This window comes from Filicampus tigris, chromosome 16, assembly GCF_054856515.1.
Source record: "Filicampus tigris isolate MCC_2025a chromosome 16, RoL_Ftig_1.0, whole genome shotgun sequence".
Lineage (NCBI taxonomy): Eukaryota > Metazoa > Chordata > Actinopteri > Syngnathiformes > Syngnathidae > Filicampus > Filicampus tigris.
In genome coordinates this window covers 13,034,288-13,062,248 of record NC_141232.1, presented here as the reverse complement: position 1 = coordinate 13,062,248, position 27,961 = coordinate 13,034,288, and the positions used below count along the sequence as shown (strand labels likewise).

Below are 27,961 nucleotides of genomic sequence, written 5' to 3'. Positions count from 1 at the left end.
AAAATGAATACAAACATCAAGCCATAGAAACCTCATTAGGTGTTTATTGAAGAGGAAGCAAAAGGCGGAAGCTAACACAAAAGCATAACAGAGCTACATATTCGATGCTAAACTATGTCTCACTGCTGCTGCATTGTGTTACTATAAATACGGAGCAAGGTGCTTTGAGATTTGGGATTATATCGCTGGTGCTGTATGGAAAAGTACACTCAAGATTTGTTAATGCCCAAAGCAAAAGAGTTTCCGAAGCTGTTGGTCCATATCTGCAATACCAATGATGCTCATTGTTTCTAACTGAGAGGCACAGAAACCACCAACAGGTACATTTTTAATAAATTCTAAATAAAAATAAAACAAAACAAAATTTCCCTACTACTCCGGTTGTGTTCGTCAAACGTCAAGTTTCTTGATAAATGCATTTTCCAATAAACGCATTTCAGCCTTACACTTGTTAATAGTCAGGATGTTTGTAGAAAAACACACGGCACATGATAAGTGACAACATCACATGCTTGTTGGTGTTAAAAAATAAAAAAATAAAAAAAAATAAACATACCGGTAAATAAAAAGATTTGAAGACGCAATACAGAATTTTAAGACAATGGAAGGTACCACTAAACGTTAACATAGTTTAGCAATAGCATTGGAAACAATCATTGAGTAAATGATGCAAAAAGGTTAGACTTTTTTGTGTGGGTGTCATTAGTACAACATTTTGCTAGTTAACCTCGGGCTAAATCCCTACAGCATTAATTTCTAAGGAGGTTTGCAAAGAAGCCCAGAACGTCAACAAGTCTTTTGCTAAACTAAAACAGGCTAACTAGGATAATCTGCTAACTGCAATCTGGAGGTTGTGTTAATAAAAACGCCTTCCAAAATGACCCAACATATACTGTACGTTCATCCAAAAGCCAGTCTGTGTGCAGTGTCAGCCAAATCAAAACCCAAAATGTTTACTGAACAAGCGTCGAAAAGAACAGTTGTTGTACTCCCATCTCTGTATGAACAGTAAAAGGCTTTGAATTTGTGTCATATTGACACATATTGAAGTCTACTCTTCAGGCTGGATTTACACTGAGGTTGCGCTTTTTTGCTCTTGAGTGGCACAATATGCGTCATGGCAGTATACATAGAAAAAAAACAACATGTAATCTTCAGATCGGAATCAGGCCCCTTTTGATTGTGGATAAAAATCCAAATACGTGACTTACATCTATCCATAACAGTGCAGCGTAAACACATATATCAAATACAGTATACCCTGTTAAAGTGAGCGTTTTACTCAAAATTCATGTATGGGAAAAAAAATGGATAAGGCTTTCTTTTGGAATACGGCACTTGGACTTGCAGTGTAAATCCAGTTTTACAGGAAAATGACTACAAATGTAAATGACTTTTCCTACAGTAGCTTTCAAGAAATTCCCAATCTAAACATATATTTACATAAATATTTCTATTCACATGGAAGAATCCTCTTACTATGTTATTCTACACTTCACACATTCTTAAAACATAAATAACACTTTTTCCTTCAAGAAGTCGAATAAAATAATGCTTAACAAGGTATTTTCACACAGTAACAAACAGGATTAAAGGTTAACGTGGAATATTCCAACAGTTATACAGTGGTGTAACCTAAGAGGTAGAAAATGATTAAATATTGAGAACGTTGAGGGGGAAAAATTAAAACCTCCCATATAACCTGTTGATGACATAGAGGAACATAAACAAATCAAGGCAGGTCCCTTCTTAAATTAAAGACGTACAAAAGTCCAAATAAGGCCAATGGCAGCTATAGCTAATAGGTGTGATTGGTTTAAAAACCTGGCATGCATTCATTTGTTACACAATTCCAGAGCAAAGGGGAGTATTTTATTTACTTTAATAGCTCCTGCATATTCATTCTTTCTTTCTTTTTAACATAAATCTGGCCAATTTTCATGAAAGTCTTTTCAAACAAGACCCATAAAATGCAGAATTTTCTCTCAGCAATTGTTTTCAAGTATTTTCCGGTCAGAGCTCAGTCAGGCTGATTTCAGCTTATGGTTACTGCTATTGACAACATTATCTATTTCTACCTGCTTTGTGCTGTCTTGACAACAGTGTAACTGAAGCACTATTTTCCAAAACCAAAGAATACCCCGAAAAAGAAAAGGATCAATCTTGCCATGCCATTCATTGTGTACTACTCTGTTGAACATGTTCGAAATGGGGTCATCAAATCAAAACCATCCAATATATAATATAAAATAGATTTACAGTGTTTTGGAGAAGCGCTCATCAATAGCATGTTATGTTGCATGCCAGAGAAGTCAGGGAATTACATGTAACAGGTTGACACATAAGCAGTGATTCTTCGTACATCTGACATTAATGCCTGCTACATTTTCTCATACGTTCTTATTTAGGCTGACAATCATTCAATCAGGAAAACACCAGAGACCTTAATATGGTACAAAAATAAACATAAGCCGAAGAGGCAACGAATATATTGTTTGTTGTGATTAGGAGTGAGTCAAGAGCCGGAACAGTATCTGACTTTGTAAAAAGACGCTGCAAGCGTTTTTCAACTAACAAGTCGGGTGAGAATATATTGTGTGTGTGCTTGCCAGTGTGCTGAAGAGGATGTGACTGCTTTTTTCAGTGGGAGTGTGGAAAAAAAATGTTCCTCTACGTTCCTTTAGGCGGCGTCCACTTCAAGGCTGTGGGGTCGATGGTCTTGCCGTTACCACGTTTGCGCTCCTTGGCTTTCCAGTCATCAAGAAGGTCCTACAACAGAGGAGAGGGGGTGGGGCTGTTAGTATTTCGTATTTATTTTCGTATTTAGTCAATTTTCACACTGAATTAGACTGAAAAAAATTTGGAGGCAGTGGGAACCGCTTGGTCCCAAACTGCCTTGCAGCATGAGACATGTGGAACAAAAAATAAATCTATAGCACGCATGTACAGGAGGGTGGCCTGGCTAGGTTTGTAAGGTCTAATTAAAAGAGGACAAGTCAAACATTTTCTTTGCAAAAATGTGGCCCCATTAGTCTGAACACGATATTCCGATTAATATTGCATTTGTGGAATATGAATTAAGCAGCAAAATCCACTCGTTTTCATCCATTTTGCCACTTGCTGTCGACTAAAAACGACATCACAGTTGGTCTGGGCTCAGGTAATGACCAATCAGGGCTCAACTTGTGAATGTCACATGACCAAACACACAAAAAAGTGAGCCATAACATATTTAACCAGAGTGATCAATCCTACCTGTCGTTTTAAAACCAAGTGTTTCCCCTTCCAATATTTGAGCATCTGGAGGGACTGCAGCGTGCTGACAATGTCCACTGGGTTCACCGCTGTCTCCTGGCTGATCTCTGACAGTAATACGACAAAACATTAAGGGTGAGCATGTGATGCAATGTTTGCATTCAGACAACCCTACGATGAGTGTGAGGTCCAAATTTGCGACTTGGAGTCACTGAGTGTAGTTTCTGAGCCATACGGTGGTTTGTTGTGCCCCACATTATTACAGATGATGCCGGTAAGCGTGAAATTAGTTCGGGGCAGAAACTGACGCATAACCTTTCTACAGCGAACAGTTGAAGGCAGAGAGCGTGCCATGCATTTGACTAAAGCGGGAAGCCTCAATAAAGAAAGCATCCATCCATCTAACCAGCGCAAATGTAAGCCGGAAATAGGAAGTAGAAAATTCAAAAGGCCATTTTTATCATCAGCTACAGCGCTCCACACCAGTAGCACTAACATTCCCGACGGACACTACACAAAAAGGGAAGGCCTTGAACAAAGGCACGTAGCCAAATTGTGTCGATCTAAAATGTCGTGCGATGTGTGTAGACGAGGCCCAGCATCCAAGGATCCAAAGTGAAATCACCTTGGCAAGAAAATGCAGCCGAACTCCCAAACAATCAAATAGTTGCCCTGAAAAGGTTTGAAGGTCTCAAAAGAAATATGATGGCTGATGTGACACTTTTCTGGTGATACAATCACATGACGGGAGATTATATTCCAAAAACAGGCAGGACAGCGGCCCTTGAGGACCGACTTTGCACACCCCCGAAATTAACCCATGCTTTTTTTGGTTTGGAAAACGCAATCCAGTTCTGACCTTTAATGGAGATCTCTTTCCCCTGGAAGTTATTCAGGTAGCGCAGCAGCACCTCCTTCCAGTAACTGCGATAGCTGATAAGACCCAGGTCGGATAGCGGTCGCTCTGGTGAGCCCACTTTCTCCTCCACCTTTGACAACAAGTAACCTGAAAGGACAAATATGAAGACAGCGTAACGTGCGTTATTGTAGTTTAGATAATCCTACACATGCACACACACAAAACAAGTGTTTCCACTTACTGAAGTCTATAAGCATCTTGCCGTAGCCTTGCCTCATGTACTGTGGCATGGTGAGGATGCAGGATACATTGTAATTGAGGAAAGAGTTTTTTTCCTATACAAAGACAGATATACACAGAAATGTAGCAACAATACGAAACAGTGGGATAAAAAGTGCGCTGGATTTTAAAACGAGAGATTGATGTCTCCGAGCCCAGGCTCACCAACTTTTGACTCCTCTTGTGTGAGGGGTTAGCTTTGGTTTGTAGATTTAGTGGCTTGGTTAGCTTTGGAATATTTAATGCACATGAACAAGAGTTGATATTTATTTACTGTAGGATAAATGATAGCTAACTATAGTGGAGTTCCGGAGCAAAGAAAATACACTCCCCACCCAAACTTAAATTAAACCCAAATTGTTGAAAGGAAATGACTTTACCTTGGAGAAATATCCTACTAGATGGCACCCTGTGTTGTCAACCTCAGTCATCACGTAGAAGAGGAAAGGTTCAACATCATAATACAAAGTCTTGTGGTCTAGAAAGAGTTTGGCCAGCAGACACAGGTTCTGACAGAAAATCTGCCGGAAGAACAGTGCTATTATAAAATCTATTTTCTCACCGAAACGAAGAATTCATGATTAAGATTAAGATTGTATTATGCAAATGAAGAATGTTTTGAAAATATTTTTACATGTCGTTGAACATTTTGATAAATTCGTAACTACTACTACTATTTATCATCATCATCATTAGAACAAGCCTTTTTCATGGTTTATGAAAAGCTAAACATTTTTAAAAGTCATGTTTACAATAATTCCATTTGAGCATTGAAAGCTTTTATATATGTACTCCAGAAACTTAAAAACATCAATTTGGTAATTGCCAATGCTGTTGGTGGTGTAATAAATTTGGTAAGCATTTTTCACTGAGTCCTAATTACTGGTAGTTGTTATGTCTCAACTGTCATATTTCTTTATTTTATATAAATATATAATGGTAAAGTTTTCAAGATTCGTTTCCTGGACGTGTTGGGTAGAACATTTGAAAGGCTGTGTGAGGCTTTCTTACCTTGTTCTTCTTGCCATCGACCTCAAAAACTGAAATGTTGCCTTTACGGTAGATTTCATCACCTGGAGGATGCTTCCAAACACATTTGGCCTAATGTGAAAATGACAGACAATCACTAGTCTAGTCTGTCGTCTTTCACACTAAAACGAATTTATAACCAAGGTCTGCCAAATCTAGAAATGAAATAATAAATTGGTCCTGTGATGATGAGCAGGCAATAACCCATTCATGTGTATATACTGAATACTGATTGGTTTCGATGACATCAAGCTTGCATTGAAGAGCTATATCCATTTGCACGGGACTCCAAGTATCAGATAGGGGGGGTGGTAGCTCAATTTCCGATTGAGAATTATGTCTCAAGATCGTCATATTATGCCGGTGTGAGAAATTCCACGATTCAGTTTACCATTCAAAAAGCTGCTTTCTAGTGGCCATGATGTTCACAACAAATTCTAAATATAAGACGTACGAAATGAGGTCGATCCAAAAACCAGATAAAAACAGTCTTACCATATGTCTGCGCAAAATGGTCTGGCTCTTCATATACTTAAGGCAGAATTCACACATGTACAGCCTCCCAAGGCGGGCGTATTCCTCCGGGTACGGTGAGTGGTACCACGTGTCCAGTTCGTAGCGTCCGAACACAATGATTTTAATCATGTTGCTCCCCTCCGACACCTGGCCAGCCAGGCGAAGCTTCTCCTGTAATGACCAGGGTAAGAGGGTGATGATGAAGATGGGTAGTGAAAGGAAATGATAAGAGGAGAGAACGGGGTTGCCGTGACAAAAGAGGAATAAGAAAAGGGATAATGGAAAAGAACTCTGTTAGTCAGGGAAGATGAGAAAGGTTCAGGCATAAATAACACCCAGCAATACAATGAGGAATGATGTAGATGAGTACAGTTTTAAAATATGTACTGTACTTTAAAATGCTTCCTGCTGGAATTGTCTAGTCAAGATGAGACAAGCAGAAATTCGCAAACAAATGTCGGGAAACCTAATAGATGCCCTCTAGCAGGAAAAGAATACATTACAGAATAGAACTCAAATCATAAAATATGGACTTTTCTTTCATATTTTCAATTAGCTATATTAACAAAATACAAGTGTTTGGGTGAGGGGAGGAAGACTGGAGCACAGGTAAACAAATATACAAAAATTTCAAGGGTTTATTTCAGTTGTTACCAACATGGTGGTGGCCCCAAAAACTTTGAGTAGCCCGCGGGCCTGCTCTAAAAATAGCTCGCCAGTGATGGGCCATTGTAATTTCCTAGGAAAGTTGTAGAAGTGATGATTTGAAAATCTAAACACTTGTAGTGATTTATAGTTATGAAGTGTTGCATATTGATATTTATGTTTCCTTCCTTGTCAAATCATTGCTGATAATTATTATGAGAAATAATTCATATGATCAGTGTTTTCAAAGATTAATATCAGCATACAATTATAGGTCATTTGAACAAATTACCAGAGCTGGAGATTCCACCTATGTGACGGACCGGTCCATCTATACGCCTATGACGGACACCCATTTTGTAGGCGATAAACAATAATCTGACTAAGCATAGTTGGAATCCCATTTTCTCCGCCTATGCGAGGCTTCAATGGCCGCGGCGAGGCTCCCGTTTCCCGTTAGCCGCGGTCAAGGTCCTCAAAGGTCCATAAAGGTCCTAAAAGGAGACGCATTCAGTCTAGCCACGGTGAGGCTTCCATGCTGCGTTGAGTCGTTGGTTTAAAATCTCGCTCACGGGAGCGGGTGGGCGCTAGTGTTAGTTGGTCGAAGTTGGTAGTCGGAAACGCTAACGGAAGCCCATTTAAAATGATTGACGGACCGGCCTATAGGCGATTATTATTTGGTCCGGCCGGACAAAATGGCGGATAAACGGACGGCGGAAGAGGACTCCGGCTGTAAACAGAAGGCGATAAACGGACCTCAATTTTTTTGTAAATTGCCCACCTCTGCAAATTACCATACAATCCCATGAATAGCTCGCACCCGTGTATAATACGCCCCCCAAAAATCACTATTACAAGCAGTTTTTTCTTTGTACTTGTGTATAATTGTGGCCCCCTGATTTTCTGATATCCTTTATTATCAAAGTGAATAATATGAATGAAAAAAAGTTTCAAAACATGTCATGTCATGTCATCTTCCAAACCGCTTATCCTATATAGGGTCGCGGGGAGTTGCTGGAGCCTATCCCAGCCGTCAATGGGCGAAGGCAGACTACACCCCGAACTGGTCGCCAGCCAGTCGCAGGGCAAGTTTCAAAACATACAGTACCAATAAAGTGTAAATAAGGACCGGTCCTCGAGGGCACCTATCCTGCATGTCTTCCACCTGTCCCAGCTGCAACACACCTGATTCAAATGATCAACTCATTAGCAAGCTCTTCAGCAGTCTGATAACGATCCTTGCAGCAGGGAGGGATGGAAAACATTCAGGATAGGTGCCCTTGTATAATATGCCATCCCATCCCACCCACTGATTTGAGATCTGTTTTTTTTTTTTTTTCCCCAAAATGTAGTGTTATTCACATAATTTTACAGGAGTTGTTTCAGAAGTGTGGATCAAACTGGAAGCCCTTCACATTACGTAATCAGTACCCAAGAAATGTTTCTCATGTTCAGTAAGGTTGACGACTCCTGGTCTACTCAGTGCTTGGTTTGCTAATAGAAATGTATGAACTGCTTTATCATGAAACATTGTGCACTTCAGTCTTCTTACCGCTGTAATTAATCATTAATCACAAGAAAATGCCAGAAAAAGATCAATTATATGGAGGCAAACAAGATCCAAGGTGTGCTACAATATTTGTAATCATTTTTAATAACATACTGTATGTGTGGTGAACCGAGTTTTATGTTCTGGATTTGATTACGCAACATGAATGAAAAGCTAATTAAAGCTATTATCATAATGACGCAATACTAGAAGGCCACTAGAAGGTGTCCACTGAGGCCCCAATTGAGACATTCATATTTAATGTCTGTTTGCCTTCGGAAATAGGGGTCAAAACAAAATAACGTGACTTCTGAATGGCTCTCGATGGAACAGAACAGAGGGAGAAACAACAGACACAGAATAACTGAAAGGGATTGTTCCATCTACCAAGTATATTTCAGACTCCTCCTGAGGCTGCAGAGGAGGGTGTGCGGACTGGAAGAGAGAAGAAGAGGAAGAAGGCAGGAAGGGGCGGACGAGGAGGGGGAAGCAAATAACAAACACAAAGAGAGGAGTGAAAGAGGAGGGTGATGATGAGTTTTCTCTCTTACAAGGTCCTCCGAGGCACGTGCCTGCGCTTTCCTGAACAAGTCCAGGTCATAGTCGCTGGTGATGTTCTCCAGCAGGGGCTCCCGACTCATCCCGTGGCTCTGACGATGATCCTAGCCATTAGGGCAGGCATTAGGATGACCAAAAAACGTGCATGATTGTTCAAATGGGCTAGGACACATTTCTCATGCACAAACCTTGTACTTGTCCTTATCCTCCTTATTGAGGCCAGAGTTCCTCTTCTTTCTCAGGTCAGTCACCTTCTCCTTGTAGCGCAGCTGACGTTCTGTTGGGGTCTGACACATCACTGACGGTGAGCGGGCGCTGAGGATGCCCTCGCCCTCCCCAACACCACGCACACACCCGCAATAGTGACGGGTGATGTGGCGCTATTCAAATATTTTCAAGATGATAATGATTATAATTCGTTCAAGGAATTGATTTCTACAATGATTCAGAGGGAATGTTCCACGCTGGTGTCGTATTTATGAATGAAATCCGGTGACGTGCGCCACACACATCCGCCTCGATTAAATACACTACAATCACGTCAGACTATCTGCGCTGCAAAATAAACCTGCTTTTAAGAAGTCTAAAATGTTGTTTACTTTTTGTGACCAAATTTTCAGATGCGCTGGGGGGCGAGGCAGAAACGCCTAGTGAGGCTTAGCGCGTCTACCAAATTCACCAACACACTGAATTAGTCCATAGAAAAAAGTGAAGTTACATCCATTTTACACCGAGCGCACGGGCATTAGCCTACCAAAATAGGGCCTCAGGTATTAACTTGTCCAGGATGCTCAGATCTACGGCCCAATCATGCAGATTTTTTTTTCGGCTGCCATTTTTGGCAGGAAAAAAATACTGATTACCGATTAATTGACTGAATCATTAAAAAAATACAATGCATAAAATACATTTTTAAAAATCCCTTAAATGCATTTTAATGTGCATCAGTCATTCATGGATTTTCATTATTCACGGATTGGCATAGTCCCTTTTCCCCACAAATAGTGGGGTTCAACTATCAATACATTGTTCAAAAAATTACTTTTGGGTTCCCAGACTGCATTGCTGGGTGCAATACATTTAATCAATGAAGTTATAAGGACATTAATCCTTAGCATATGTGTGTTTGTATAACTAGCAGTTGAATGTGTCATATTTAACACATTTGTGTGATTTATGTTGCACTATGTTTTAATTTTATGATTGTTCATGTTTTAAAACAAACTGTGACTTCAGGCTGTGTGCAAAATAGTGGCATCCAAGTAAATTGCATTGCTCACCTAAGCATTGCTTGTAAAAATTAACATGCTTTGTTTTGAATGACAGGTTACCTTCATTTTGCAATTGCCTGGCAGTCAGAAATATTACATTACACATATGTGTAATTCACTCACAAGTGTGATTAAAAGTCTAGGCTAAAAATCATCATATGCTGTCCAAACACTTCTAAGTCCTTAATGGTTACAAATGTAAAAACAAGGTTCACCTCTGTTGATGTGTATTAACCAATGTACTTTGACTGCGAAGGGAAATCAGGAAAAACAAAACAATGATTACACACTTTCTTAGCGGTGATTTAACCAGAAAACATACGCTTGTCATCTCTATACTACACCACAAAATGAAAGTCTACTTCCTTAAATATCTAATGAGGTGAGTAGCTCAGTTCATTAGTTTATCACTGCTCAACGTAGTAATGTGCCTGACAGGACAACAGTTAATGTCTGCTCTTGCCTCAGGAAGGAAAAAAATTGAAAAAGTTCAACTACAGATTTTATAAGGCTTCTGATGTTGGGAGTATGAGCAGCTGCTTCTGGGTAGAGTGTCCAGCGGAATACACAATAACCTAACGCTCCATATTATCTCCAGCCTTTATTAAATTTGACTTTAGGACTTCATGATTATTTAATGCTTGCTCATATCACATCACATTCCAGCATAAAAACATATCAGACCTAAAAATGAATGTGACCGACGAATCAGTAGATTACTTTTAAACAACACCTTACCTGGTTTCTCGTGGAATGTCTATTCTCATCATGACGGTTAGACAGCGTCCTTTCATCGGCCTGTTTCTCTCGAGTTGACACCTTGCCCTGACAACAAGTGACAGTCAGCCCTGCAGCACAAAACCTAGCACTATCCCCCTTCTGTGTTCAGAAAGACATTGCAACCTGACAATTTCAATGTGACCCTGTTGGGTCCTCTCAGTTTTTCCTCCACAGTTGACATGCTCGCCAGTGGCTGGTTGGTTTGACTAATCACAGCTATATGGTTACCAATAGCGATGATCTGTAACCCTTTTAACGCAATGCGACAGTCTGCGCATTTTCACATGGCATGGACCAGCTACCACCTGCACAATAGTAGCAGTATAATAAAGTGCATACAAATACTACTTGCGCAGAACCAGTGGGAGCTCTGAAATTGTTTGCATGTCGTAAAGCAGTTGTCATAATCAAGAGTCTTCTTCCATTAGCATTCAAAAGAGCTTTGCAATTTCCTTTTTTGGGGGAGCTCCTTTCAGCATGGGCTTCATTTACTCACCATGGGGAAGTGGTAAAAAAGGAAGTTATGGGCTTTAATGTGGTCATTTTGCAAAAAACAAGACTCAACAGACTCTAAAAGTCAATAAAATGTAAAAGCATACAGTATGTGCCAAATGATCCATGCCTACTGGATACTGCAGAGTTCTAAACTAACTTTTTGCACTGATTGCACTGGGGTGACCAACGTATTCTTTCTTCTTGTTATGTCAGCTTTTAGGGATTCATTGAAAGCCCACATTATTTAAATATTTGTAGCTATTAACGTTGACTGAATTGAGGGAGTTTTTTTTATGTTTGAGTTTGAAATGTCCAACTGTATTTGAATGCACCTCATGTCTCACCCAATGTGAGACGTCCGTGTTCAATGTAATGTTCTCGTTATGACCCTATCCGTTTGAACCACAAAGGTTGAGTGTATTACAGTTATAAGGACATGAATCCTTGTCATATGTGCGTTTGTATGACCAGCAGTTGAATGTGTCATATTTAACACATTTGTTTGATTCATGTTGCGCTGTGTTTTACGAGAGCCCTGTGTTGATCTCATACATAGACCATGACAATGTACCAAATTTTTTCGGCTAGTTTACTTAGCAATATTATGCCATAAAATGCCTCCATACTGTGGCCAACAGCCAGGTGCTAAGAAATAAATACAGGGGACCCTTGTTAGCCTACATTGTTTGTCTCATTCCAACTGGTGTGGTAAGTGTGGCATTGTTTTTGTTTTGGCAGTTTCCAGTGTTCTTATTTTGAAGTGGCCAAGCCAAACCGGTGAGTAGCGATGAGCCGAGCGAAACAGGTGATATGTGGCTATGCAGTGGAAAAGTGACATAATTCGACAAGACAACATGCTGTCTGGTGGAGGGAAAAAAGCTTACTGTGACTTAGCCAGTTGTCAGAAAAATGTAGCAAAGTGACCTTTGCACCAGCAGAGCTTCACTCTCTTGGTAATACATCTGCATGTGTGCACGTGTACCTTGCATTCATCAGCTGATAGGTTGTGATATAGAGGACACCCAGATATGGAGAAGTGTCTCTCGTGTCTCCCTGTCAGGTGGCCTACGCAAGTTCAAAGGAAGAGGTAAAAGACCTTGTCATTGTTGCACAGGAGCACAACATTTGGACATGATCACATTCAAATAAAGAATGCGGTACCCAGTGAATTGCATCCAGGTGTGGGACATTTCATGTTGAAGTTGTAGCTCTCGTGAAAACGCCGCCGTTTGGGCCTGTGGGAAAGGTCGTGAGCGGCGGCCTCTTTGAGTGAAAGCTCCTTTGCCAATCTCTCATCCTCCTCTTGAGAAACGACTACATCATTGCTGGAAGAGACCACGTCATTCGCAGGGCTGGAGGTCTCAATGTCTGACTCCGAAGATGGGGCGTTGCCGGTCGGAGTGCGGGGAGGAGTCTCATCGTGGTCCGTTGCTTGCTTTATGCCTAGGGAGCCAATGAAGGCAAATCAAAATGATTAATGCATGTAGACAGTAATTTTCGCCAGGGATAGGAACCGAGCCCCGCCTTGAATAGCAAAAATGCAAATAATTGACAACAGCCCCAAAAAGGATCAGAAACAGCTATAGGAGGCCCAAAAGAGCAGCAAAGATATGAGAAAACTATGTATTGATCTGTTGGCCTCAACAAGGAAGCACATCTTGAGAGAAGACTAAGTGGAGATGGTGGATTATAACAAAGCAGTGTCAAGTGCAAAAGGCGACAGGGTAAGCTAACGTTAGCCTACCTGTAAACTAACATACAACTTCAGTAAGGGTTTTCCTGGTTTAATTATTATTTTTTTTTCTTCTTTTGATTCCAAGGTCGAGAAGCCCTAGTCAATGAAGCTAACAATTCACTGGTACCCTGCTTAAGGATGTACTTAACACCCTCGGAGACCTAGCAGAGGAATCCTATAGTCAAGACTGATGTGAGTGCGCATGAGGTGCAGCGCTCTGAGACTTGGCCAGCAAATGAAAGAACACACTGTGGTCCTTGTTCTCGCCTACCTCTCCAGTCACATCGGACTCACAATTAAACAGATGTTATTTTGGGGGGTAAGATGGAAGTGGAAACCTTAAATGCTATAAAACATATCAAACTTTCTGCAGCAAATCATTTCACTGGAATAAGACGTCAGGATGACACTTTCTATTATTCCAAATATCCATCCATTCATTGTCTACACCGCTTAGGTTTCTTTAAAAGTTGTATATACACATCAAATGGTGGCGTTTATCTTTCTAGGCAATATTTTAATAAAATTGAGATTAAATTTAAGACAGAGAATGTGTTATTCAGCAATTGTGGAGATTAATGTTGTCTAAAAAGACTTAAAATCAACACAGTGCTGTTTTTTGAGTAATTTCCTCTACGGTGGACCGTGAGAAGGTCTGGGTTGGCCCGCAAATAGCCGAAATTCACATATAATTGGCGCCCATTGAAATACATGGGGGGAAGATTTTTTTTTAAACCACCCCAAAATATTATTATTATTAATGGGACACTTCTTTATTCATCTATTTTAACCTGTCCTGTTCAGCAGCTTGGCCATGCAGGATGGTGGATCTGTATACCTTTTCATGCTGGAACAGTTTTGCTGCAGAAGATGAAAATACTACCTTTGTGGGTGTTTATATTGTATTTAATGGCACTGTTCAAATACTTCTGGACTTAAGTGTAAAGAAAATTACTGGCTACATTGTCAGCATCAGCTCAGGTTGTGTTACATCAATATTACTTCGCCTTCATGCTTTCCCACAACCGTAAATTAACAGGAAAATACCATTTTAAATTCAGTTGATTCAATTATCACAATGACAAAGCAGAAGGTCAAAATATGTACTCTGACATGTTTGTCTTTTTTTCGTCAGGAACACGATGAGATTACAGACTGAACTCACAGCATGCTACAAGTACGGCATGACGCTCGTCCTCCCCATTCAGTCATTGCTCCTCATTTTCAATTTCTATTACCAACAGTCTTTAGTCTTTTCTTCAACATGATGCTATTTTCTCTTTTTCAAACTGTTATTGCTTTAAAAATAACTACTCATAACTTTTCCTCATCCCCATTTGTCCCCTGGTCTAGTCTACCTTCATGTTTGCCATTAACGCTGTTAACTTTTCAAGCATGTTACTTTGATTAGTAAAGAATCTCATGAGCATCATGTGTATGTAATAAATAAAGGCCAGACACGTTTATTTTTACACTCACCATTATGAACCTCTGTATCTGAGCCAGATAACCTTCCCTGTCGTAGTGGGTATTTTTTGGCTGTGGTGTTTGTCGTCCCCTGCTGGCTGCGCGTGCTCCTGCGTCTTGAGGAAAACACAGAGGCTGCTGTCTCCACTGGTGTAGGTGAACTGCTTCGTGCTGTGCCGGAGTTTTCTGGAAGAGAGATGAGTACAAATTAGGGTGACCCTATGTCCAGATTTGCGCGGGACTGTCCCTCATTTTAATGATTTTTAATGTTTTATTTTCGTTTTATGCTGTGGCTGTTTGATTTGAAAATAATTTGAATTGCAGTAGTTGTAGTAGCCTGTCTTTGTTAGGCTTAATTGTTACTGTAATAAATTGTTACTGCACTTCATGCTCTAGATGTTGACTTGAGATTTGACAAGGTTCTATTGTGTGAGTGTGACTATTGTTAAAGTGCATCTACCTCAAGATATGATGAGACTGACTAATTTCAGACTTTATTGTGAGCTCCTATTGATAATTAATGTCTCAGAGATTCACCTTTTTACTAGCAGTTTGTGTTGTATTTTTGTAGATGCAGATAATTTCAACTGCAATTATGTGTTTTTCTTTGTAGATCTATATTTGTTATTTAGTTTCAGTTTATTATATTATTTGTTACTGAACAGTTGATAAGCTGTTCCATATGCATTTTTGGTGTTCGTCGCGAGCGTCAGCTGCGTCCCACATTGTGCCACATCTGGTGAGTTTGGATCTGGTCACTCTAGTACAAATGTTTACTTAAATCATCATAATGTTTTAAATATGTTAATACCGACTTTTTACTTTTACCCCCAACATTTGAAAACTGAGCTGTAGTTTTTGATTTTTTTGTCAAAATAGGCTTGTTACTTTTTTCAGCCTGCGTGCATGATGACAAGATGAAATGGTGTGAAAAAAAGGACTAAACTAGAGAGATGAAGTCAGATCTATGGGAACTTGGGGTCACATAACTCACTGTTAAGAAAAAAATCTGTCTTCTGCAAAAACATATGCAGGCAAGGTGTATGTATGTATGTTTGTAATTGCTTTACATAACACTCATTCTTACTTGTTTCATTTATTTAGATGGGACTGGCAAATATGTATCACATAAACTTTATTAGCCGGTTTATATTAAATTTTAAGCAATTCAAAAGCATGAAACTTTCATATTGAAATACATGAATCTTATGACTTAGCCCTAAAACAAAATCTGTGAGTGCATAATAAAAATTATTGTAGGCATTTTACCTCGTGTGCTTCTGCTGAGTCGAAGGGATGTACGAGTCGGGCGCGTGCTATTACGCCGTTGCGCGTTCCCGACCGCTTCGGCCGGCTCCAGGTCGGCAGAGAAATCCGAGTCCTCTGTCCCATCCGAGCTGCTGCCTGTGGTCCTCTGCACACACACGTACGCAAGCACACAAACACACACGCACACAAACCACAACAACAATTGTAATGAGTGTTCTGCAATGAGTAAGAAAAGGGAATTAACGACTCACTTCAGCGTGGTTTATTATTATTATTATTATTATTATTATTATTTTTACCATCGGATAATCCAACAAAGATCCCATCCTGGGGAGCATCATGTCCTCCTCCACATCTCCACGCGATAAACTTGTCAATAAATAATCACATTAACCTAGTCACCAAAGACGGACATTAAACAGCTCAAGTCAGATGAATGGGGTGATGCTAATAACATGTATCATTATGTTCACACCAGCATAATTTATCGAAAAAATATAAGCCGCCGAAACTGACAATTCTGGTGAACTGGGAGACGCTGTAATGGAGGATGAAGTGTCGCTCAAAGCCAAGCACAAGGTGGGGGTGGGGTAGGGTACCGATGTGTTGACATCACATCACGTTCACTAGGTTCCATCCACCCTAAAAATAAGCGAAATGTGTTTTTTTTTTACTATTATCAACAATAATTCTAATAACGACGTTATAACCAGTACAAGGCCATTATTTAAATTAGTTCATCTCACCATTGCATACTAGATTCAACTACAATCGTATATATAATTAAATGAATACCTCTTCGGCATATGTCAACTGTGTCAATCAAAGCTGAGCATTATTACACAGTCTCACATTGTGTACAATAATAAAATATATAACAAATTTTGATGCGTCTCTCGTCAGAGTGACTGGGTGTAGCTTGTAATGTGACCGGTTGGTTAAATACTAACATGTTCATAAACCACCAGGAAACGTCACTCAATACGAAACCCCTTTTGACGCACTTTTTTGACACTTCATAACAAGAAGCCCAGAACTCAATTTGCATAAAACCAATGAGAAGAGAGAAGAGGCGGAGCTTTACAAAGCCAAACCAATGAGCAGAACGCTATTCGGGATTCTGACCAATCACTGCGTTGTTTTGGTACGGACGCGTCGCACCATCCTTAACCGAAAAAACAGCCTGTTCCTTCCGACCAAACGTGAAGTTGTCGTATTCACGGCAGCAGAGGTCAGCATCAACGCACTCTGCGCAAATCGAGTAAATTACAGGTCGAAAGGCTAACAGCCATTTTACGGGAAACACAGCAACACATTTAAGCAACCAGGAAATAAACATTTGCTCAGGCGATGAGCAAATTCAACAAGCTCCTATGAATTAACCAACAATCATATGTAAAAGTGTAGCAAAAGCACAATAACAGCTGCTAACTGTGTGCTATTTAAACTCACTGGTTACTGTACACATCTTCGGTTTACATCCTAAATTGGATAACGTAATCGATGACGTTATGGGGGGCCAGCTTGCAGTCTGTTCTAAAGGCTGTTTTGCACCAAAGAAAAGCTATGCCTTACCTTTCTCCGGGGCATTTTCACAGAATTGACGCGTCGTTTTTTTCAGGTTAATAATCAGTGCACCGGGAGCAATTTATGTCAGATCCCATCAATATTTGAGAGCAACCAACCTGCCGTTTTCACTATGAGCCAAGTCAGCTGAAAACCGCGTATCACTATTTCTGCTTTTTCCCTCAAGGCGCACGCGCGCGTGGTACGTTGACAAAAGTCCTCCTGCCCAGAAACAAGATACGGAGATTTTAACGTTCCCTTAATATGTGTCTAAAATCACATATTATTGCGTTCATGTAGAATTTAACTATGGAAAGCGGTATTATTATTGTTTTTTTCTGTCTCAATTCCTTGAATTTGACGGTTTCGGTCAGCCGTGGTGCGTTCTATATGCTCCAATTTGTTATGCAGTTACATTCGTTTAAGTACTGTTAGCTGTACAATAATACGGGTTTAAATATTTTTTGAGTAAATACCACCTAACGACACCCCTCAACCTCGAAAATTATGGGTTTCACTCAACAAATATACTGTACAAAAGATTGTGGTCGAAGCCGGAAGTACTCAGGAGTGAATCTTCTCGCATCAAGTTGTAAGTCGGCGGGTTTGACAGATTGCACGTTAGCTCTGACGTGTTGGCCTCTTTTCTTTACTCACTTGGGGCAGCGTTAGTGCTTTATAACAAAGAATTGGACCTTTAAAGCCAATCAGAAGCGAATTAACGGGCATTGTAGTGACTTTATGCAAAATTAAACTGACTATTATGGCCGGTACCACCACAAAGTCTGTACACGATATATTTCAGAGCATGGAGTACGGACCAGCTGCAACTTCCAGCACTGCCACTGCACAGGTAAATGTTTATTTTCAGTCAAAGAAAAACTAAAACGGGCTTTTGTGTTTTTGTTGCTCTTCTTAAATTCCACACATAGATGTATATGTGTCATGTCTCTTGTACTGCACTTACTGCTCTGCACGTCAATGTTAGACTATTGGACCCATGTGAAGTTCATTAACTGTTAACTCACAAGGCAAACATGTGACTGAACTTTGCAATAACCTTGCAATGAACTGTTATGGGGAAGCCAGGTGGTGGTGGTGCTTTCGTCATCAAACTACTCTGAAACTTCAACGATCAACGTAAAATCTGTTACTTGGAGTGAGTCGTTGGCTTTGTACTTCCGTCCTCTGTCTGGAGTTTACTTTCTCTCTATCCCACCATTAATATGAGATATAATAACATGCAGAATGTTTAAGGCAAGGGTGTCCAAAAGTTCTCATTTGAGGGCCGCATACAGAAAAGTGGAAGGATGCTTGAGGACCGCTTTGAAATTCTTTGAGATTGAAAAACATACTGAAAACAATCAAGCAAGCAATTAGATATTGTTTAAATGTTCACGTTATTAAAAAAACTGCTACAAAATAACCTTCTGTTAAAGGCTATAAGGCAAACAGTTAAAGATGTAAAGATTCTCCACATTCAGAAACAAAACAAGAGAAAACTGCGATGGTAAGATGACCATTTTTAAAACAGTTATTTGTACATTCTCTTACAAAAACCTTTACATGAAAAGATTGGGAGGGAACACATTTTTTTGTGAGTGAAATGAAAGTGGTTGGGTTATTTTTCTTCCATGTCACCTTAGTGCTCCGTAATAACCTGCACAATTCACTTGGGAAAAAACTGAAGTCTTTAGAGAAGGAAAATAAAAATAAACAACTGAGATGATGTGATTGAGCAAGTGTGCTCACCAAATTGTATGACATCTGTGTTCTGAATGAATAAATCACATTCAAATTTACAGTATGCTAAATGGGAGTTAACACATGCATTTTGATTAAACAACTGAGATGATGTGATTGAGCAAGTGTCCTCACCCAATTGTATGACATCTGTGTTCTGAATGAATAAATCACATTCAAATTTACAGTATACTAAATGGGAGTTAACACATGCCTTTTGATTAACACAATTTGAAGTTCTGTTTTAATGGTGGAAAAATTAATGTTGGTCTCATTTTTTAATACATTAACTATTTTTTAATATCTTAACTTGCCATTTGAACAGGGGTCTGTGCACTTTTTGAATCCACTCACTGTATGCCTTACCTCTGCTCCTGCAGGCATGGCTGGATAGTCATTCTTGCTCTTTGGGTCTGTTTATTGATGGCAAATTTGTCCGTCCGGTAGACAGACAGACTCGCTCCTTGGTGGACTCGAAAGGTGAGTTCCATTTTTGAGCCTAGAATTCCATGCAGTTTAAAGCAGCGTTGACCTTTGTGATAGGAAAGCGTCGGGAAAACTCATCAAAATAGTCTTTTCTGCAAGACCCGTTTCTCTTGTGTTAGGTGGTCTCGTATGCAGCACAGTGTGTGCTGTCCAGGCTGATATTTCGCAATGTGCATCATCTGCCGTCAAGGGCTTTGAGGCCTGGAGTGGTCTGTCCTGCTACCAGAGGTCCAAGGTGCTCCTCAGGTAATCTGAATTCACCAAGGAACCGAAACAGGATGAAGGAACGTTGTTTTAATGCTGAAAAGATTCTACAAATGTTTTGCGCATGTTTGTCAACCTTCTCAGCCCAATGCATAATTGGGTGTGGGTGTGTTGTCACCTTTCCTCAGGTTGGCGAGCACTCTTGGACAGCATGGCCAGAGTGTGGCTGAGCTGTGTGACCTGTGTCAAGCCTCCTGCTCCTCCTCCAACCTTGTCAGGTTGTTGCAGTACTACAGCAGCTGGGCTCAGCTTAGAGACACTCTCATCGCCAACTGGACGCCACTGGGTGTGTGAGCTGGGCCATTCTTGTAATCCATCCATTTGTTTCTCTGAAACTCTTGGATATTATTGTTGTGCATCAAAGCAGGGGTCCTGTTTGAAGAATATTCATCCTAAATTTGGCTGTGTTCAAAGGTGAAATCATGTTTTGTTTTCAGCTCTCTACCAGCCAGTGTCCAAGCAGCCTTTTTCAAAATTCAAACTATTCTGATTAATAATGCTTTTGTGGAATATGAATGTTTTTATGAACATGAATGAATATGAAAGGTTTTTATCCATCTCACGGGGCGGCCATTTTGCCACTTGCTGTCGACTGAAAATCACATCACAGTGCCACTATTTGCTAATGTTACTTGACCAAACCCAGAAAACAGGTGAGCCGTGATTGGTCATTACCTGACCTCTGAGGCAACTGCTTAAAGGGCCAAGTTAGCCTAAACATATTTTTTTTCAAGAATATGTCCTATGCAAACCCGCTCGTTGAAACTAGGCATTGTGATAAATATTGCGTTTGTGGAATAAGAGTTAATCCACCCGTTTTTAGCCATCTGTGGGGGCGGCCACTTTGTCACTTCTGTCAACTGAAAATCACATCACAACTACTCAGGGCTCAGGTAACGACCAATCACGGCTCAGCTTCAGAAAACAGGTCAGCCCTGATTGGTCGTTACCTGAGCACTGAGCAGTTGTGATGACATTTTCAGTCGACAAAAGTAACAAAACGGCCACACCGTGAGATGGGTGGATTTTTTTTGCTAAACTCATATTCCACAATCACAATATTAATCAGAATGCCATGTTTGAACTATAGTGGGCCTGCTCGGAACATATTCTTGAAAAAAAACGTGTGTGGGTTGATTTTTACCACAAAAATGTTAATCAGTATGTTGTGGTGCCGCAGAGAATATATTATTGTCAAGACAATTTTTGATTTCTCCTTTAAATGAATGGTTCAACACGCTCATGAGACCGCTATCTAGTTTTTAATACTATTTTTGACTTTGTTCTTCCTCTTCAACAGGTGTGGTTTTAGTAGTTGTCTCTGATGACTGCACTCTCCACTCCCTGATGCTCAAAGCCTTACCAGCAATAGCCATGGGTAAAAATGGACTCGAGTTTCATGATACTTAGTATACTGTTCATCATGATTTACGTTTTGTTGTTCATATGTGATAACATCACACTCAAATATGTTGTTGAGTTGCTACTAAATATGCTTCCTCCTTAGGCAACGCTGTCATCGTTGTCCCTGGGCAAAGCACCGCCGCTCCGGCACTTTTATTGGCTCAGCTTTTTATGGGTGCAGGCCTTCCCGCTGGTGTCGTCAGTGTTTTAACTGGCAGTGACATGTCATTGGCTGCTGATGTGGCCCAGAACTCCAGCATCAGCTACGTCACCTACAGTGGCAACAAGCAGGTGCGCATATATAAAGAAGTGATCCAATCATCATCAAGGAAACCTAAATGAGCCAAGTATGTGTTTTTTCTTTTTTTTTTAACTGCTCTAGGATGGTGTGAAGCTATGTAAAGCTACAGCAGGGATGGGGGTTGCTGTCTCTGTATCCCCAAACATTGGCGCTACGTGTCCTATCATCATTTTTGAGTCTGCTGACATTAACAGCGCAGTGGATGATGTGTTAGAGACTGCCTTCAAGAAGAAGAAAGAAGTGAGCCAAGTATCCACTGTGTTTGCTAGTTTTCGATGCTTGTCGCGTTAACAGTCTTGTTCCCTCCTTTCCGCAGGTGCACTGGGTGTTGTGTGTGCAGGAGAGCATACTGGACAGCGTCTTGGCCCGTCTAAGGCTGCGCATGGCCGGCTTGAAATGTGTGGGGCTTCCCAGCGATGGGGTCAGGGTGCTCGTGGACAGTGCAGTGCAGGATGCGCAAAACAAGGGGGCCACGGTTAGTCATTAAATATTCAATTTGTCTTTTTTACGCATCCATTTGGCAGATTTCAATCATTTGGTTTTGGTTTTTCGCCCCTCAGTTGGTGCAGTCCTGCGCTGTCCCCTCTGGTACACAGTATCCGCCGACGGTGCTATGTGGAGCGGCCCCCTCCTCGTCATGTGTGCTCATGCCCTCTCCTGGGCCACTGCTTCCTCTTATGACCTTCAGAAGTAGCGCAGAGGCAGTGACTCTGGGTAAAGATATCTCTTTGGAGTAGATATAAAATGATCTCTGACGATTAAAGCAGTATTTTATCAGTAAATATCTGCTCGAGCCACCGTAACATTCTAGTGTTCTACACAGGGAATCACAGTCCACATGGCCAAGCAGCATGTATCTGGACTGAAGACCTCACTCTGGCTTTGGAGACATCTAAGAGGCACGCACATTCACAAAGCTACACTTTTTCTTTTCCATGTTGCCGTCATCAAGGATGGCTTTGTTCATCTGTTTTGCGTGTGTGGGTGTATGTGCGTACGTGCAAATAGTTTGGGATGTATTAACCTGGATTTTACCTTTTACTGATACATTCACAATATTATAAAGTGACTTAAAGAAGAGGTCAACCCAAATATTTTCCTGACGAGAGTATGTTCTATTTAGCCCCACTAGTCTAAACAAGGTATTCTGATTAATATTGCGTTTGTGGAATATGAGTTAAGTAGTAAAATCCACCCGTTTTTGTCCATCCCTGGAGGCGGCCATTTTGCCACTTACTGTCGACTGAAAATGACATCACAGTTGCTCAGGGCTCAGGTAAGGACCAATCATGACTGAGCTTCAGAAAACAGGTGAGTCGTGATTGGTGGTTACCTGAGCCCTGAGTGATGTCATTTTCAGCTGACAGTAGCAAAATGCATCCCCCACCACCTGGGTGAGCCCCTATCCGGGTAAAAACAGGTGGATTTTGATGCTAAACTCTTATTCCAAAAACACAATCAGAATGTCGTGTTTAGACTGATGAAGGTGCATAGAAAATATTGTAACGATTTTTGGGGGGTTCACTTCCTCTTTTAAAAGGATTCATACTGCTTTTGTATTTTGTAATTTACATGTCAAGTCAAGTGTATAAACTGTGGTGCTGCTTGATTATGGAAAAAAATATGAATCGTGATTATTTTGGTAATAATTGAAATCACGATTTTGCAAACGATTTAAACAAAGAATATAAAGACAAATAAAATGTAAGTCAGTTCCTTTTGGATCAAACCAAATTCATAAAATGTATAATTTTTTTAAAAAGGTGCAAAAATGTATGAGTTCCTTGTGCAAACAAACAGTGCGTTGGATATAAATGAATATTAATTGTTTTTCAACAATTATGCCAATTTTGTCATCTTGGAGCGTAATAATCAGAATTGTCATTGAATTTCTATTACGTGCACATCCCTAATAAATTGTATGTTTGTCTTTTTTTTCCCTCTGTCTCTTCTTCAGCCTGTCTGTTGGATCAGTTTGGGTGAACTCACAGCCTTTATCTGACCCATCGCTGCCTGTTTCTGGTCACAAAGACAGCGGCACGTGCACTGATGGAGGGCAAGCGGTTCGTTTAATTAGTTTGTGACACTTTTACATGTACTCAACATGTAGTTGTTTGATTTCTTTCATACCTATTCTATTATACTATATTATACTCTGGCTCCTATACAAAATAAACATTTTGGCCAAACTAAATAGGGTGCACATAGACTGGTATTATCAGTAATATGTTTGAAGCCAAAACAAACATTCTGTTGTTTGTCTTTATCAGGGACTGTATCAGTTTCTGCGGCCATCCTCATCCTCCGTTCTTCCTCGTGCTTCTCCTGTTGCTCTGGACTATGCCAAATTTGGAACTGACGCACCCCCAATTATCATTCCGGATGAGACTGCTGGGTGTGTTGTCTCTCTTTTAAGTGCATGTTTAAATGTGGTTATTATTAGCACAGCATCATCAACATAATGTAATGTCATTTTGCACATAAGTCTATTCATAATTACATATCGTTTCTTCTCATCAGTGCGCATAAGTACTACGCACAGTTTGTTGCTGGCAAGGCATGCAAATCAGAGTCTGGCGCCAGTGTAGTGGTGCATCCTCAAGGGGGCGGCAGCGTGTTAGGCTACTGTCCTGATGGAGGCCAGAAAGATGTCCGGAATGCTGTGGAGGCAGCTATCAAGGTTCAACAAGGGTGAGATACCAGCGTGTACTCAAACAAACAAACTAATGCATGTTGGGTTTTGAGTTTCGATTTCGAGTCCACAATATGTTGGCGTCTTCACAGTGCACTTTACGTGCAGGTGCATCTCAGCAGAATTGAGTAGTGAAGAATAGTGCATTTTGTTCAGTAGTTTGGATTCAAAAAGTCAAAGTGAGTCAATATACACATTCATTAAAATCATCAGAGAATACTAACCAAACACCATTGTTTTTTTATTTAAAATTGTTTTGATAGTTTATGTCCTTTTCAAAGTTTTTAAGTTTGTATTTTGGGTTTTTAAGTTGTAAGCTGTAATTGTCAAAATGACAAGAAACAAAACCATTAAATATTTCATTCTGTGTAGTGAATACATTTGAAAGTTTTACTTTTTGAGTTGAATGATAAATAAAAATAAGTTTGACACGTTATTCTAATTTCTGATGTATTGAGATGCACTTGTATTTGGACCTAATTTTTTCTCAACTTTGGTCTGTTGAGAAGTCAACTCAACAAAAGTAAAAGATGCAACCGTGAACAAAACTAGAACACCCTACTCATTTAAGTGTGTTAAGAGAAAGCAGAACCACATTTACAGTTTCTCAAAGTACGCTACTGTAATAATGAATAGAGTTGTATTGTTTTATATATTGTGAAAAAGTTTTCTTTCCTTATCCCTTTCAAACGGAAACCAACACGAATGAGCTGGTTCTCGGTTTGGAACGGTTAACGGGTTAATATGACCGAATTTGTACTGCTGAATTTGTTCTGTCAGGGCTCAAAGGACAAACCTGGATAGAGTTCATCTAAATCTTGGCGTATTATGTAGCCTTTCTGGCTGTTTGGGTTTATCATGCGTTAATGTCTAACTTGACATGATGACTCATAGGGACTAACTAAAAACAACTGCAGTGACAGCTTGTATACACTGGAATCAAGCCTTCTTGTCTATTAAAACAAAACACAGGGTTCTCGGGCAGTGTTTACCAACCTTGATTGAGCCAAGGTACATATTTTACGTAAGAAAAATCTAAAAAAGAAAATTAAAAAAAATATTATATTCACTATACAGTATATGGCTTATTTATACTTGTATGTTTAGCTGGAATAATTTTCTGAACATTCAAGTGAAATTTCCCATTTCAAAATTTCTCATTTCTCACACACTGTTGTTAATGATTTCGACATTCTCCGCATATTTAGATTGTAACTTTTTTCACCTATAGTTGGATGAAGAAGAGTCCCTCTGCGCGCGCCCAGTCCATCCAGTCTCTGGCCAAGGGCCTTGAAGGAAAAAGGCAAGACATAGCAACGTCAATCAGCACCCAAACTGGTCTACCTATGAAAGAGGCTGATATGGAGGTGGAGCTCAGCATCGCCAGGCTTAGCGACTGGGCCACCTACTGTGACAAGATTCACGGCGAAACTCTGGTGAAGCTTTTAATGTCACACAAATTCATACTTTTTGAAATATTCGAATGTGCTGCTTAAATGGTTTTAGCTTTCAGATTTTTAAAGTCTCCTGGTGCATACTTGCTTTAACATGTGGTTTGGTTGCTGTCAGTCAGTCTGTACCACAGTCTGGCACGGGTCTCTCTATCGCTGAAGCACTGGGAGTGGTGGGTGTGGTCCTTCCTGACAAGCATCACCTCCTCTCCATGGTAACACTTCTTGGAGCAGCCCTCGCCTCCGGCAACGCCATCGTCATGGTACCCAGTCAGGAGCATCCACTGCCAGCATTGGCATTTATTCAGGTAAGTGCGACAGCCGATTTTTTCCGTTTCGTACTCAGAGCTGCATGTTGGAAATTAACAATACAATGACACAAATTCATGCTGGTCTGTGAGTTTGCAGAGTTTGTTTTTCTTGGTCAGCTATTTAAATATATAGCTGCTGTAATTATCTCGTACCATAGCCTCAACATGAGGGATACCTAAATTTTGTCCATATTTTCACCCATCGTAAAGGGGAAGTTGACTCCCCAATTCTTTTTGCAATAATATATTCTCTGTGCGTAGTCTAAAACAAGGCATTCTGATTATTATTGTGTTTGAGGAATATGAGTTTAGCAGCAAAATCCACCCATCTCAGGCTCCGGTAATAACCAACCACGGCTCAGAAAATAGGTGAGCCATGATTGGTTACCTGAGCCCTGAGCAACTGCGATGTCATTTTCAGTCGACAACAAGTGACATTCCCGATGGGAATAGGTCACGTCGCATGTAAACAGGTGACCAGAGAGCTTCATTCAGAATGATTTCATTCCGAATGGCAAAAATATCTCCATGTAAACCCGGCTAATGCTGCCGCTCTACACCTAGGTGCTCCTGTCTTCAGATCTGCCAGCAGGCTTGGTAAACATCATTACAGGAAGGAGAGACCAGTTGACAAAGGCCTTGGCCAATCACAGTGTCATCAAGGCCATCTGGTACTGGGGCAAGAGTGAGGTGAGCATTACAACAACAGATCTAAGGGAATTTAAACCAGTAGATGTTCCACTTTACATTCAGGAATAACGAATAAACAATCATCCATAATGTGAAGTTACACATCTCACATGAGCCTGTTCTCTTGCTGTAGGGCTGCCAGTATCTCCAGTACACCTGCACCAGCCCACTAAAAACTTTGCGGCTGTTCTGCCAGACAGACAAGGATGGGAAACATTGCGGCACAGACTGGACACACCCCTCCGTTCTGGAGGAGTTGTGGAGAAATGCTGTCCAGTGGAAGAGTGTATGGATTCCTACAGCATAAAAAGACAATAGGAAGAGTGTTAGATGACAAAATGAGACTTTGGCTGTAGGGTTGTATTGTACAAGGTAGGTAAAGGGTAAATCAACCCAAACATATTTTTTTCAAGAATATGTTCCCAGCAGGCCCACTAGTTGAAACACGGCATTCTGATTAATATTGCATTTGTGGAATATAAGTTATGCAGCAAAATCAACCCCTTTTTAGCCATCGGCCATTATGTGAGCCATGATTGGTCGTTACCTGAGGCCTGAGCAGTTGTAATGTCATTTTCAGTCAATAGAAGTGAGAAAATGGCCGCCGCAAGAGATGGCTAAAAAGGGGTGGAATATCTATTCCACAAATACAATATTTATCAGAATGCCTTGTTTCAAGTAGTGGGTTTTCATAGAACATATTCTTGAAAAAAATGTTTGGGGGTTGACTTCACCTTTAAAGATTAAATAAACATTTGAAAGTGAACTAACTGCTTTAAAAAGCCTGTAAAAAATAGGGCTCCACACACACAGTATACAGCATATGACATCTATGATTAATATTAGTGATCAACTAAAAATGTTTTCATTCTATTAATTATTGTGTCCTCGCCGGTTAAAAACAAAACTATTTGTATAAATGTAGCCTCCAAAAGAATGAAAATACTCCACTGGTGCAATATGTTTTTAAAAGGAGGTTGTTGAGTTTAGAATCAAGTGACGGCCAAAGGTATATTTTACAACAGACTGACATAACAAGCAATCACATTAGTTGGGAGGGCATAATGTTGGTGGTGAGGCTATGACAGAAATGGTACTTACTTAATTAAAATGAAGTATTTGGATGGTGGAGGTATGTTAGCTGTCACCGTGTAACCTGTCCTTAAAGTCCTACCAAGGAAAACTCAATTGAATTACTCTAATGTAAGAACTGAGCCTTGTGGATAAATACGCGCTTATTTGGTTTTGTAAACTCTACAATACTTAAGTTTGTTTCAAGTACACATTCCATTTTTAAATGAAAGACTTCTGTTTAAAAGTTCCTATTAAAAACTAATGTTCCAACA

At 40.3% G+C, this 27,961-nt stretch overlaps 2 protein-coding genes across 6 annotated transcripts; one reads left to right on the top strand and one right to left on the bottom strand.

Moving 5' to 3' along the window:
• Positions 1-26: 26 nt before the first annotated feature.
• LOC147134820 (histone acetyltransferase KAT7-like) lies at positions 27-17,848 on the bottom strand. 5 transcript variants are annotated; one of them, XM_086055080.1, is made up of 17 exons: positions 17,283-17,848; positions 16,224-16,349; positions 16,007-16,101; positions 15,708-15,852; positions 14,451-14,624; positions 12,398-12,679; positions 12,219-12,301; positions 10,700-10,786; positions 8,879-8,977; positions 8,705-8,794; positions 5,918-6,109; positions 5,405-5,494; positions 4,774-4,914; positions 4,356-4,449; positions 4,115-4,261; positions 3,256-3,362; positions 27-2,769 (listed from the first exon to the last, which is right to left on the bottom strand). In XM_086055080.1, the coding sequence occupies exons 3-17, from the start codon at positions 16,046-16,048 to the stop codon at positions 2,671-2,673; spliced, it is 1,872 nt and encodes a 623-aa protein (XP_085911206.1). In that variant the 5' UTR covers positions 16,049-16,101; positions 16,224-16,349; positions 17,283-17,848; the 3' UTR covers positions 27-2,670. The 5 variants fall into 5 exon arrangements, with proteins under 5 accessions (XP_085911206.1, XP_085911204.1, XP_085911205.1 ...); XM_086055078.1 differs by having other exon boundaries at positions 8,684-8,794; positions 17,283-17,847; XM_086055079.1 differs by having other exon boundaries at positions 8,684-8,794; positions 16,007-16,076; positions 17,283-17,847.
• Positions 17,549-27,961, top strand: aldh16a1 (aldehyde dehydrogenase 16 family, member A1). Its single transcript, XM_086055077.1, has 17 exons — positions 17,549-18,126; positions 19,397-19,496; positions 19,622-19,748; positions 19,895-20,052; positions 21,067-21,144; positions 21,274-21,461; positions 21,553-21,711; positions 21,788-21,946; positions 22,032-22,185; positions 22,295-22,370; positions 23,429-23,534; positions 23,742-23,866; positions 23,992-24,162; positions 25,395-25,599; positions 25,737-25,922; positions 26,490-26,615; positions 26,749-27,961. Exons 1-17 carry the CDS (start codon positions 18,037-18,039, stop codon positions 26,920-26,922), a joined length of 2,382 nt encoding a protein of 793 aa, XP_085911203.1. The 5' UTR covers positions 17,549-18,036; the 3' UTR covers positions 26,923-27,961.

Bases quoted from the DNA above. Each gene is read 5' to 3' on its own strand.
- LOC147134820 (XM_086055083.1), bottom strand. The intron at 12,302-12,397 runs GTACCGCATTCT...GAACTTGCGTAG, and splicing joins ACCTGGATGCAATTCACTGG to GCCACCTGACAGGGAGACAC. The intron at 10,787-12,218 runs GTACACGTGCAC...ACTTGTTGTCAG, and splicing joins TATCAGCTGATGAATGCAAG to GGCAAGGTGTCAACTCGAGA.
- aldh16a1 (XM_086055077.1), top strand. From the start codon at position 18,037: ATGGCCGGTACCACCACAAAGTCTGTACACGATATATTTCAGAGCATG. The intron at 21,712-21,787 runs GTGAGCCAAGTA...TCCTTTCCGCAG, and splicing joins CCTTCAAGAAGAAGAAAGAA to GTGCACTGGGTGTTGTGTGT. The intron at 25,923-26,489 runs GTAAGTGCGACA...CTCTACACCTAG, and splicing joins CAGCATTGGCATTTATTCAG to GTGCTCCTGTCTTCAGATCT.